The 14022-nt window shown below is 39.5% G+C and overlaps 1 protein-coding gene across 1 annotated transcript in view; it reads left to right on the forward strand.

Moving 5' to 3' along the window:
* Positions 1 to 14022, forward strand: part of FOCAD (focadhesin) — a 283468-nt gene that overhangs the window by 110977 nt on the left and 158469 nt on the right. Inside the window, exons 11-14 of the mRNA XM_047064929.1 lie at positions 4713 to 4817; positions 5674 to 5775; positions 6298 to 6428; positions 8589 to 8715. Coding sequence (XP_046920885.1) covers positions 4713 to 4817; positions 5674 to 5775; positions 6298 to 6428; positions 8589 to 8715 — 465 coding nt within the window. The remainder of the gene's footprint in view (positions 1 to 4712; positions 4818 to 5673; positions 5776 to 6297; positions 6429 to 8588; positions 8716 to 14022) is intronic.

A 14022-nucleotide genomic window follows, 5' to 3' on the forward strand; every position in this document is an offset into this window, starting at 1 on the left:
GCAGATAGAGAGAGAGACAGAGCATGAGCAAGGGAGGGTCAGAAAGAGAGAGGGAGACACAGAATCGGAAGCCGGCTCCAGGCTCTGAGCTGTCAGCACATAGCCTGGTATGGGGCTTGAACCCATGAACCATGAGATCATGACCTGAGCTAAAGTTGGACACTTAACTGACTGAACCACCCGGGCACCCTATTGTCTGTCAGTCTTAACAGCTTTTTTGCCCTCTTTTCCTCTATTGCTATCTTACTTTGTGTTTCATTGATTTATTTATTTTTTTGGAGTGAAGTGCTTTGATTCCTTACTCATTATCTTTTGTGTATCTTCCCTAGGTATTTTCTTTGTGGTTACCGTGGGGCTTATAGAAAACACAGCTGTAATGGTGTATTATTAAGCTGGTAACAACATAACTTCATTGGCATACAGAAACTCTACTTTTTTATTTCCCCCACACTTTGTTATTGTTGTCACAAATTACATCTTTTTATATTGTGTATCCATTAACATATTTTTATATAGTTATTTATGCATTTGTCTTTTAACTTCCATACCAGAATTGAAAGTGATTTATGCAATATCATCATAGTATTATAGTATTGTGTATTCTTCTATTTATTTACCTTTAAAGTGAGCTTTAGACGTTCATATGCTTTTGTGTTGCTGTGTAAGGTCCTTTGGTTTCATCTTGAAGGACGACCTTTAGTTTCTTTAAAGGCAGGTCTGATGGGTGAATTCTCTCAGCTTTCGTTTATTTGAAAACGTTTTTATTTCTCTTTCGTTTTTCAAGGAAAGTTTTGCTGGACATAGTATTCCTGGTTGTCTTTTTTTTTTTTTTTCTTTGAGCACTTTAAATATATTATCCTGCATCCCCTTATGGCCTGTAAGATTTCTGTTGACGAATCTGCTGATAGTCTTATGGAGCTCCTTAATAATCCCATCATTCTCAATCAGTTGTTCATCAGTGACTTGAATTCTGAAAAAGGGAAGCAAAAGCTTAGTATTTTCTAAAACCAGAAGATCTTGAGACTGTGAATTAGAGGACACTTTCCAGCTTATTTTACTTATTTATTTATTTACTTACTTAATTTTATTTTTTTAATTAAAAAAATTTTTTTAATGTTTATTTTTGAGAGACAAAGAGAGACAGAGCTGGGGGGCGGGTGGTGGTGCGGGGCAGAGAGAGAGAGGGAAACACAGAATCTGAAGCAGGCTCCAGGCTCTGAGCTGTCAGCACAGAGCCTGATGCGGGGCTCAAACTCACAAATGGTGAGATCGTGACATGAGCTGAAGTCTGACACTCAACCAGCTGAGCCACCCAGCTGCCCCCAGCTTATTTTAAATTTAAAGTCAGAGCATTCATTGTGTTTTCTGCCTGCAGAGAGTAGAATGATCAAGAGCAGAGGGATCAAGAGCTCATAATTACATCTCAAATCAATCAATACACGTATGTTATTTCATTGGGAAAACAATGGTACATACTTTATGCAAAAAAAAAAAATTTTCCACACGTCTATATCTGCATCTGTTTTCTTAATGAAATAATAACTATTTTGTTTTTCCCATTTACTTTTGAGGATATAATTTGGGCTATAATAGCCTTGGAACTGTTGAAGGCATGAATTTAAGATTATTTACAGTAAGAGTTTCCCACGTAGGTTTTTTTTCATTCCTGAACTCAGCAAAAAAAAAACAAAAAACAAAAAACAAAAAAAAAACACCCATACATACTTTTTAAGTCTGGGGCTCATAAAAAAAAAAAACAAAAAAACAAAAAAAAACAACTGTACTCTTTAACATAAATAGAGTACTTTATTTCTTTTCTGACAATATAATTAAACCAGTTGTTTGGAAGCCATACGGCTAAATACACTATTTTATAAAATGTCAGTAAATGTACTGGTTGCCTTCCCAGAACTAAGAATCTGTCAACGTGTCTTGGTAGAAATCTTACCAGAAGGGGTAATTGAGACTTGTGTAATGCAATCTAAGATAACCTTTTGTTTTTAATTAAAATGGGGAATAAGAAGCCAATTCAAAAATTTGTCTCCGTTCATTTGCTCAATATAGGGTGATAGAACTTCTGTTTTAACAGAGTCCCAGCACTTGTTTAAAACATCAATTTTGGCTATGTGCTGTGAGCCTGTGGCCCTTATAATGTGTAGCTCCAAATGCTGCCATGGTATATCATGGTCAAGGTCATTAATGAATTAATGTTCAACTGTTACTTTTTGGTTAGTAGGGTTTGGAGAATTTTTCTCCCTTCTTGAAAGTGAATTAAAGTGGATGTTTTCTTAAGCTTAGAAGAAACAGACTTTCTAAGATCATAGCAGATAAAGGACATGTAACATTCTGGACAACAAAACTGAAATGCACTGGAAGGAAAATAATTCGTTTTGGTACTAAAGTGTGCCATCGATAGGCTCATAGTTTTATTGAGATATAATTCACATGCTTTGTGTTATATATGCTATGTAATTCATGCAAAGTGTACAGTTCAGTGATTTTTAGTATATTCACAGAGTTGTGCAAACATAATTACAAATACTTTGAGAACAGTTTCATCATCCCCCAAAGAAACCTTGTACCCATTAGCAATCACTCCCCATTTCCCTTTACAACTTTCCAATCTCATGCAATTACTTTCTGTCTCTATAGATTTGCCTGTTCTAGATATGTCATATAAATGGAATCATTTACTATGTGGTCTCTTATGATTGGCTTCTTTCACTTGACGTGATGTTTTCAAAGTTCATCCCTGTTGGGTCCTTTTCCTTTTTATGGCTGAATAATATTCCCATTGTAGGGCTATACTACATTTTTTTTTTTAATAGAGCACAAGCAGGGAAGAGGGGCAGAGGGGGAGAAAGAGAGAGAATGTTAAGCAGGCTTCATGCTCAGCACGGATCCTAACATGGGGCTTGCTCCTGGGACCCTGGGATCATGACCTGAGCTGAAGTCAAGAGTCAGATGCTCAACCAGCGCCATCCAGATGCCCCTATGCTACATTTTATTTATCCATTCATCAGTTTATGGACCCTTGGGTTGTTTCCACTGTTTGGCTGTTGTGAATTATGTTGCTCTGAACATTCCTGTACAGGTTTTTTGTGTGGAAATGTTTTCATTTCTCTTGGGTAGATAGATACCTAGAAGTAGAATTGTAGATCATCTGGTAATTCTGTTTAACCATTTGATAAACTGCCAGTCTGTTTTCTGAAGGGGGTTCACCATTTGATATTCCTACCAGCAGTGCATGATGGTCCACATTTCTCCACATCCTTGCCAACATTTGATATTGTCTTTTTTTTATAGATCCTATTGGATGTTAAGGGGTATATCATCCTGCTTTTGATTTGCAGTTATGTCATGGCTAATGATGGTTGAGTATCCCTGTCTTTCTTTCTTGCCATTTGCTTATCTTCTTTGGATCCTTTGCTCTTTTAGAGTTGGGTTATTTGTCCTTTTATTATAGAATTAGAAGAATTCTTTATATATTCTGGATACAAATATCGTATTCGATGGATGATTTGTAAAAAAAAAAAAATTCCCCCATTCTGTGATTTTTTGTTTCCCCCCTCTGTGGTGCCCTTTGAAGGACAGATATTTTTAAGCTGGTGAAATGTATTTTTTTTTTCTTTTGTTGCACTCGCTCAAAAGCGACACCAAAGTGTCCCATCTAAAAAGGCTTTGCCTAACCCAAGGTCACAAAGACTTACTACTATATTTTCTTCAAGAGTTTGGTAGTGTTAGCACTGACACTTAGGTCTGAAATTTACTTGGAGTTAATTTTTATGTGTTGTGTAAGGAAAGGACCCAGATTTATTCTTTTGTATGTGGCTGTCCAGTTGTTGAAATCCAGTGTCATTTTTCAAAGAAACTCTTCTTTCTCCATTGTAGGTTTTTTGGAATATTTATCAAAAATCAACTGGATGTGAATGTAAGGATTTATTCTTGGACTCAGAGTTCTGTTTCATTGATCTATATTTCTTGTTGTAACAGTGCCACACTCTTTGGATTACTGTGGCTTTGTAGTAAGCTTTGAAATTGTGAAGTTTGAGTCCTCAAACTTGATTCTTTTTCAAGATTGTTTGGCTATTGGGGATCCCTTGCTTTTCCCCATGAATTTTAGGATCCACTTTTCAATTTTGGCAAAGAAGTCAGCTAGGATTTTGATGGGGATTATGTGGCATCTGCAGACCTATTGGGACAATATCACCATCTTAACAATATCACGTCTTTTCATCCACAAATGAATTGTTCTTCTTATTTTATCGTGGGGATTGAAATGGAGACCTGTAGGGAAGTTTTTGCCATTAACCCTCCCTTACCGTACAACTAAGTTTACTTATTTCATATTGGAATAACATATTTCACTCTACAGTTATTTTTCGTGTACATATCCTAAGTGTCAGCTTCTCATTAGAACTGTAAACTTCTTTGGGGCAGGGTATATTTTAACTACTTTTGTATTGCTGAGAGGTAATGTCATAGTTGTTTAAGAAAAACATTTTTGATTGGTATTTGGTGGCTAATTACAAAAGAAATAGAGTATTAGTGGTACTGTGAAATTGCATTAACGAAAAATGGCTAGCTAACGTTAAGTCTTGAAATTTATATATATTCCCATTATTCTTTTGAAGAAAACCTCAATAATGATTGCTTTGGAGATTGATTTATTTTAGAAGGCATAACAAATATGTTCTTTAAATTCATTTTAGGTACCAAATCTGATTCCAGTTTTGATGTTCAAATTGGGAAGACCACTGGAACCTGTATTATATAATGATATCTTGTATACTTTGCCTACACTTGGTGTTCACAAGGTTTGTATTTAACCAATTTACTCGGGGGCAAAAAGAGAGTGAGGCATGAGGGGCGTCTGGGTGGCTCAGTTGGTTAAGCATCCAACTCTTGATTTTGGTTCAAGTCGTGATCTCAGTTTTGTGACTTCCAGCCCCACGTCGGGCTCTGTGCTAACAGCGTGGAGCCTGCTTGGGATTCTCCCTCTCTCTCTCTGCCCCTCCCCTGCTTGCATTCTCTCTTTCTCAAAAGTAAATAATAAATTTAAAAAGAGAAAGTGAGGCATGAATACTACATTGAAGTTTGTTTGGTATCGTGAAATTTTGAGCTCTTAATTTTGCCACGACCACTATTTTCCTTGTTGGGCCCAAAGTATTTATTATAGTATTTAAGAATGAATTCTTTGGGGGCGCCTGGGTGGCTCAGTCAGTGGAGCGCCCGACTTCGGCTCAGGCCGTGATCTCGCAGTTCGTGAGTTCGAGCCCCGTGTCGGGCTCTGTGCTGACAACTCGGAGGCTGGAGCCTGCTTCGGATTCTGTGTCTCCATCTCTCTGCCCCTTCCCCGCTCATGCTCTTTCTCTGTCTCTCAAAGATGAATAAACATTAAAAAAAAAAAAATTAAAGAATGAATTCTTTGAAATCATTTCATAGCCAAGTTTTCCCATTGGCTGTTGTCTGAGATTAGGTCTTTATGCCCCAAGGATTGCTAGCTAGCTCCTCCCTAAAACTATGCCCCACCTCTCAGAAAGATGGGTAATATTATAGTTAGCTTCCATTTCAGTCCTTATTTTATAACAAGGGGTTTTCACGTTATTTTGGTAACCTCAGGATTATCTGCATTTACATTTGTGAAACCATAATTTCTTCAATATTTTCTAGGTGTGCATAGGACAAATTCTACGAGTGATCCAACTTCTTGGAACTACTCCACACCTAAGAGCTGTCACTGTGCGCTTGTTGACATCTTTGTGGGAAAAGCAGGTGAGCTCTGATAAAACACTTGCATATCAAACATGTTCCTTTCACCGCAGCAAATGAGTTTTTCAGTACGCGTGACAAAGCTTTGATACAGTCGTGTTAAGGAGTCACGTCCGTGATTGCATTGAGAAAGTTTGGTTCAGCGGGATGTTTTTGATCTGTAAGGCAGTCAGTTGTGATTGGCTCTCAAAGAGAAATTGAGAATAGAAAATAAACTTTTTTCCCTGAATTCTGAAATTGATTTTTCCATCTGTGTGGAAAAAGTAATAGAAGTGTGATTATAAACGATTAGAGCCTTTGTAATTAGGGTGAGATTCAGCCACCTTTTTCTTGTCTTATGAAATGAGGCGTGCATGGGTCTCTAAGAAAATCCCCAGCAATCACAAAAGCATTGTTCTCTGCTGATTAGAAGAAATGCATTGTAATTAGCGATGCAAATGTGAGATTTGGAGGTAAAAATGCTGTGTAAAGTGATTATTCAACTCAAGTTGGGAAATTACCTTTTTTGTGAAATTGCCTTCTTAGGATCGTGTATATCCTGAACTGCAGCGTTTCATGGCCATGTCTGACGTGCCTTCTCTGTCTGTGGGCAAGGAAGTCCAGTGGGAGAAACTCATCGCTAAAGCAGCATCGATAAGAGACATATGTAAGCAAAGGTAAGCTGTGCTTAACTCTTGGGAATGTATATCATGGTGTATTATTTTGCACCTAATTCTTTTATTGCAAGTGAGAAGCCAGGAAAGATAGGCAGAGGGTATTTGAGTAAGAATAAGTTAATTTTCAGGTCAAGTTTTCTAATTATAAAACTTAATAATATTGGATAATGACTTCAAGAAACAAGCATGTCTATCTCAGTACTAGCCTCGTATCTTGATTTATAGGAAATTCAGATCCTTTTCTGGATAATAATATTATAATAAAAATGTGATGTTATGTTTTCTTTATTTTTCTTTCTTTTTTTTTTTTTTGTATACAACAAATTTCTAAAACCTAAACAGTGGAGTAAAGTCAAACTGTTCGTTCTTATATTTTCCCCATGTTATGCCCGATTGTTATAAAGAGTTTTAATAGGGAAGGCCTTAGTTGTGACTCATCGCATAGAATTAATTACTAGGAATTATTACAAGGGAGGCCTATTATTGAATCCCCATGTATGCTCTAGACTATAGGAAGATGTGAGGGTCTTAGGAAAGTGACTCTGCTCTTGTCGATTATGGATTAATCCTGAAGCGGTAACGTGGATGATTCCGGTTTCAAATAAATCTCGGATCAGCATGGATCTAAACCTCAGCAATTCTGCTTCTCTTCTAAGCTTCAGTCTCTTGGCCACCCAAACATAACCTCACTCTACAAGTCACACACATATAACCCAAGACCTGAGAGTTTGGATTCTCTTGAGGTACCGGCATGGAAAAAATTTTAGAGATGAAGGAATTATTAGCCACCATTTCTATTTTATTTTTATTTTTTTTGAGAGAGAGAATGCAAGCTAGGAGGGGCAGAGAGAGAGAGAGAGAGAGAGAGAGAGAGAATCCCAAGCAGATTCTATAACATCAGTATGGAGCCCGACGTGGGACTTGAACTCATGAACCGTGACATCATGACCTGAGCCGAAATCAAGAGTTGAATGCTGGGGCGCCTGGGTGGCTCAGTCTGTTAAGCGTCCGACTTCGGCTCAGGTCACGATCTCGCGGTCCTTGAGTTCGAGCCCCGCGTCGGGCTCTGGGCTGATGGCTCAGAGCCTGGAGCCTGCTTCCGATTCTGTGTCTCCCTCTCTCTCTGCCCCTCCCCTGTTCATGCTCTGTCTCTCTCTGTCTCAAAAATAAATAAAAAACATTAAAAAAAATTAAAAAAAAAAAGAGTTGAATGCTTAACCGAGTGAGCCACCCAGGCACCCCATTAGCCAACATTTTAATTTTACACACTTAAAGTTGAGGTTCAGTAAAAGTTAAATATCAGCCCGGGTCAGAGTCTATTGAATATATTCAGTGTTCCTTTCAGTTGCCACTTCAAGATCTGTCAGATCTTTCCAGTTTTGGAAAATCATTTCCGTTTGGCAGACAATGGAACCGTAGAATCCAGCCGGGCAGTTTTATCAGTTGGTATTTCGTTAGAGAAAACTATTACGTCATTCAGGGGTGACCGGGAAAGCCAAGGATGGGCCTGAGCATTTCTCTGGGGAGTTAAAATCCTTTTGGGGACAGCACATGACATGTGGAATAGAGGAGAGGAGAGGAGGAGCCTGAGTGCGTGAATCCAGCAGAGTGCCTGGCATGAGATAGGTGTTTGGTCAGTTACGATTCATATCATTATTTTTATCATCGTCCTCAGCATCAGCATCATTATTGTGATAGGTGTAACCCCCTTAGTTTCGCTACTGTCATAAATGACCTTCTGATACGCAATCCCTGCTTTTGTAGTCAGTGGCTGATAACCAGAGCAAGGGGCAGGCAGGAAATAGCTCTATCTTTTACTGATAATCTCAGTGAGGTCAGTCAGTTCTTTTCACCATTACCGGAGACTTGAGTTTGTGTCAATTCAGACAATAGGATGTACGGCTTAGGGAAGAGTAACATTTGTTAGCACGGGTCCTCTTTTTTGGATAACATTTCTGTATCAGAAATGAGTCTCCGGTTACAGCAGTAACGACGATGATGCGAATCTTTGACGAAAACATGCATTCGTATTGGAGGGTCAGCGTTCAGTGGGCACAAGCGTAAAGAAAAGCACGAACGCTCTCTGTTCAGGCAGATGTCCTGGGAGTGCGCCTGCGCTCTTCGACTTTAATCTGGTCTCTGAACGATCGTTTCTCACAGGCCCTATCAGCACGGAGCAGACATGTTGGCAGCCATTTCCCAGGTGTTGAATGAGTGCACCAAACCTGACCAAGCCACTCCAGCAGCCTTGGTGCTACAAGGTCTTCATGCCCTCTGCCAAGCTGAGGTAGGCTTTTCAACACTGTTTTGGATAGTTTTGCAGAAAATGTTTTACGAGGCATACGAGTTACCAGGCTGCAAGTTCAGAGTCGAGTAACTAAGCGCTGGAATAGTCACTCCCAGGGATTCTTGTTGGGGAAGGGAAGCAAGACCTTCTACGTTAGAAATCCTTTCTGGAGGGGAGTCTTGAAATGTCGGGTTCTGTGGACGTGCTCCAGAGGCTAAAGAAAACCACTGTATGCCGTTCCCTGTTCTTACTTGTCGTCTTTGGTAACATAGAAGGGAAAGTTAGGCTCTTGGAGCTCTTGAGTCTATTTGCTTCTTAGTTTGGTGATCAGAGAGGCTTAAGAAGCAGAGGAGAAGGGATTGGCATAAGCCAGCGGGAGTTTTATAGCCAGCAAAAACGAGTGTTGGCCCGAAGACTGGCCAAGGATTGTTTCTTTCCTGGTGATCAGTTTGGGTGGGATGGATTGATGTTAGACTTGAGCCTCCAAATCGTTTCCTGAACTTCATACCACTCCCCCAATCACAACACAGCAGAGAGAATCCTTAACCGTTTTGGAGAAATGCGGTAAAATTATGTCAGTGATCATTTATCAACCGAACCAAAGTTTTCGCACGGTGAACATACTTACACAATTGTAGTGTTTTAGTGACTGAGACTAGGTGGAACAGTCTCAGTCAGCAATAGCTTATGGCAATTATGGTTGATATGATAATGAATATAATGATTCAATAATACAGGCAGTGACTGTATTGAGTGTTTATACGCCCAGGTTCTTGTGCAAAGTACTTTCCATTTATGTTCCTCATTAATTCTGCAATAGAGGGGTTATAACATCATTTTATAAATGAGGAAAATAGTCCTTGGAGGGAGGTTGTTCACTCAGGATTTTGGTATGAGAATAAACTCATTTTCTTTCTTTTTTTCCTTTTTTTAATGTTTTTACGTTTATTTGTTTTTGAGAGAGAGCAAAGTGAGCAGGGACAGAGGGAAGAGGAGACAGAATCTAAATCAGGCTCTAGGCTCTGAGCTGTCAGCACAGAGCCCGACAGGGGCTCGAACTCACAAACCGTGAGATCACGACCTGAGCTGAAGTCGGACGGTTAACCAACAGAGCCACCCAGGCGCTCCTAAAAGTAATTTTCTCTTGGATAAACACTTATTTTAGCAGAGAGCGAGCACTGTCACTGTTTAGAAACCAATGCGTGCTAAGGGCAATGCTTTTAGACCACATGCCCAGTAGTTGACAGAGTTGTTAAGGGTTTCATATTACAGCAGGGGACTACTATACATGACCAAGGACTTTTGTTCTTTACTGTGTCAGTTAGTCATCCGGAATTGCAAAGTGTCACTTTAATAATTATATTACTTTCATAATAAATAATTCTTAACGTTATTTTGAAATGTGTTTTCAGTAGAAGCTTTGAGAGAAGAGAGAATTGTATACGTTTACCTCTGAATGGTGATCACTGTTACCATTTTGGGAGTATTTCCTTTTCATTGTTTTTTCCAAACAGAAATCAGCTCATTTCCGAAATTAACTTTTTCCCCTCTAACGAATGGTAATTTTGTCTGACTGGGGCTGTAATTCCATTGTGTTCTCCACCCATTCAACAGCTCTGTTGTCTATAGATGCTTATTAACTCATAAGAAATGCTCAGTGTGTGGCGTTAGTTTTCTCATTCCGTTTCTCTAAGATATCATTAACTTGAGGAAGTACTGGAGATAGGAAAAATGTTGCCTGATGTGGTAGGAAGCATTTTCATTTTGGGACAGTCATGGGACTGTACCTGGTATATATACCAGTTACTAGTTACGTGTCCTTTGGTTAGTTTACTTAACCTCTGAGCCTCTGTTGCTTCAAATGAAGATAAAAGATTACTCAACACACACACACACACACACACACACACACACACACACACACACCACACAAAACATACCTGGTATAATGTCTACCCACATGGGTGCTCTTTAAATGTTGAGGTTGCTCCTGAAAGGTTGGTACACAGTTTGATATACTCCATGCCATCAAGGAGGTTCAAAGTCGTTTGTTTCTTGTTTAATCTTTTCTCTACAGCTCATGTATGATAGTGACTTGACTTCTTCCTGCAAATGGGATCCTGTCCTTTCAGTGCTGAAGCTCTTGTTGCCTCTTTCTTTTTTTTTTTTTTTTTTAATTTTTTTTTTTCAACGTTTATTTATTTTTGGGACAGAGAGAGACAGAGCATGAACGGGCGAGGGGCAGAGAGAGAGGGAGACACAGAATCGGAAACAGGCTCCAGGCTCTGAGCCATCAGCCCAGAGCCCGACATGGGGCTCAAACTCACGGCCCGCGAGATCGTGACCTGGCTGAAGTCGGACGCTTAACAGACTGAGCCACCCAGGCGCCCCGCCTCTTTCTATACTTAAAGGAGATAATTTGAGATGGTTGAAATCTATTCCCCCGATCCAAACTTCTACCCGTAGTACCATATGCCGTGTAAATCCATTCAGGTTGTCGTAACACAAATAACTTAAACTGGGTAGCTTATTAACACACATTTATTTCTCATGGTCTGGAGGCTGGTAAGTTTGAGATCCAGATTCACTGTCTGGTAAGAGCCTGCTTCTTGGTTCGTGGACCACTATCTTGATGGATAGCTTTCTTCTTGCCATAACCTCACATGCTGAAAGGGAAGGATAGCTCTCCAGAGTCTCTTTATATGGGCATCAATCCCAGTCATGAAGGCTCTACCCTCATGACCTAGTCATCCCCTGAAGATCCTAGCTCCTAAAACTATCGCCTTGAGAATTACGATTTCAATATATGAATTTTGGAGGGGATACGAATGTTCAGCCTACAGCAGCTTCTTTGCTTCTCACGTTCCACCGTCTTGTGGAGGAATGGAGACATCATGTCTAGGTATTTTAATTAAGGAGGCTTGTGTCTTACTTTGATACCTTAATACTTTTTCCTCTGCTTGGTTAAAGGCACGTCACTTTTCCATTGTGTCTCACCCCTTCCCCTTCTGTTTCTTTTCATGTTATGAAATCCAAATCCCACATGATATTTTTATCAAAAACTTGCTTTTAAAACACTTCAACTGCCATGTTGCAAATGAAAGAAGAAATCCTACGTGTCTTTCTAACAAAGGCACGCTAACCTCTTTTAATCCTTTCTGTGAGAATAAATCATAAAACAACAGCCCCAATCCGTTAACTTCATTTATTACAAAGAATATTTTCTGGGGCACCTGGGTGGCTCAGTTGGTTAAGTGTCTGACCCTTGATTAATGTCACAATCTCATAGTTTGTGAGTTCAAGCCCTGAATTGGGCTCTGGGCTGGGGATGTGGCACCTGCCTAGGATTCTCTCTCTCTTCCTTTCTCTCCCTGCCCCTCCCCTGCTCTCCCTCTCACTCAAAACAAAACAAAAAAGAATACTTATTTTCATTTCCTTCTTTTTCTTTTTTTAAAGGTTATTTATTTATTTTGAGAAAGAGCAGGGGAGGGACAGAGAGAGAGAGAGAGAACGAACCCCAAGCAGGCTCCACACTGCCAGCATGGGGCTGGAACTCATGAATTGTGAGATCATGACTTGAGCCAAAATCAAGAGTCGGATGCTTAACCGACTGAGCCACCCAGGTGGCCCATCTCATCCCTTATTTTTCGTCTTTCTTGTCTGGGGGACAACTCCACTATTTTATTGATATTTGCTAGAGGTAAATAGTGTTATTTACCATCTTTTCCTCATGGATAGTACAAGTGTCCCAGGTTGGGAATTTGTTCAAACTGACTGCATCACAGTTAATTTTGGCAACAGAAATATGCTCTTAAAAAAAAAAAAATGTTTGGTAATGAATAGCTCTATGTTCATTTAAATAAGTAGAAATAATCTGTTTCCCCTTGACGAGCCTTGATGGTAATTAATATATCTTTGGGTTTTGTTTAAGCCTTTCCAAGCTTTTTTGGTATGTGTTCATTATTTGTGAAGCTGCTGCTGTTATGTCCTGCGATGTGTGTTAAAGTTGCAAAAATATACTCAGTTTGGTGGCTCTCACCAGGCCACATCCACTAAGTTTGGCCTAGCCTTTTTCTCCTTTTTTTTTTTTTTTCCTGCCAGCATGCTATCCACAGAAGCCAGCATGCGTTCTGTGAGGCCATTTATTCTCTTCTAATTGATATCATGTGTGAAACATTGATGGTTGCCAAGCGTTTCAAGAATGAAAATATTCAGCATCGTTCTAAATCTATTTCCCAGTAGCATTTGGTAGTAATTTGTCTATCCACTGCTTTTTAGATCCTTGACTGTCAAATATAATTAGGAATGTAGAAAGCCTAAAACAGTGAAATTTTAGAAACCAGTGGGGAAAAGAGAGTACCATTGAACAACCCTATCTTTTGGAAAGTACCTCATTTGGAAAACCATCCCAAATTGGATTTCGTTGGGCTTTCCCATCCTTGCCTTTGTATAGGAAGCAGAGCTCTTTTTCTGAAGGTTGACAGGGAACCCCTCAGGTCTGGAGTCACAGTCATGAAATTCATTTGTCCTGGAGGGCGAGATTAAGCCTGCAATGACTGCTGCTTAATCATTTATCATGGTCTCCAGTGAGAGATTGAAAGGATGGATTCCATGTAAATGTCAGCTCTGTCAAGGTGAAGATTGTGGTTCCAATATGGGGTTCTTCTGTGCTGCTTTACTAAACAATTAGAAAGGGGAAATTCTAGGAATCTTGGTTAATTACAAAGACAAGACTGTAGTTTCCATTCGGGAACTGGAGAAGAAACGTACTCTTTTCTTAACACTATTGGTGTATTGATTTAGGACTTCACACATGGTTTTTGTTTGCTGTTTGTTTTTGTACACGGAACTATGTGAAAGTTACAGCTACCATTTCTTGGGTACCTAATGTGAATTTGGACATTTTGTGATGTGGGGATTCATTCTTTTTTTTTTTTTTTTTTTTTTTTTTTTTTTTTTTTTTTTTTTTTTTTAACAGAGTGAGCGAGCAGGGGAGCAGGGCAGAGAGAGAATCTCAAGCAGGCTTCAAGCTCAGTGCTAGAGCCAGATAGGGGGCTCAATTCCAGGACCCTGGGATCATGACCTGAGCTGAAATCAAGAGCCAATGCTCTAGCAACTTGAGCCGCCCAGGTGCCCCGGGGAATTCATTTTATTTTGAAGAAACAGTGGCTCTGGTAATTCGAGTAACTTTACAAGGTTCACATGGCTCATAAATGAAAGAGAAGGAAAGTAGATCTAAGACTCGCTCTGAGTCTGACACTCTTGTTAGTTTGAGGCTTCCTTCCTTTGAAAAATATGAGCTTGAAA

The sequence above is a fragment of the Lynx rufus genome, unplaced genomic scaffold (genome assembly GCF_022079265.1).
Source record: "Lynx rufus isolate CCGP_SWC_20201006 ecotype Redwood Valley unplaced genomic scaffold, mLynRuf1.p SCAF_10, whole genome shotgun sequence".
NCBI lineage: Eukaryota > Metazoa > Chordata > Mammalia > Carnivora > Felidae > Lynx > Lynx rufus.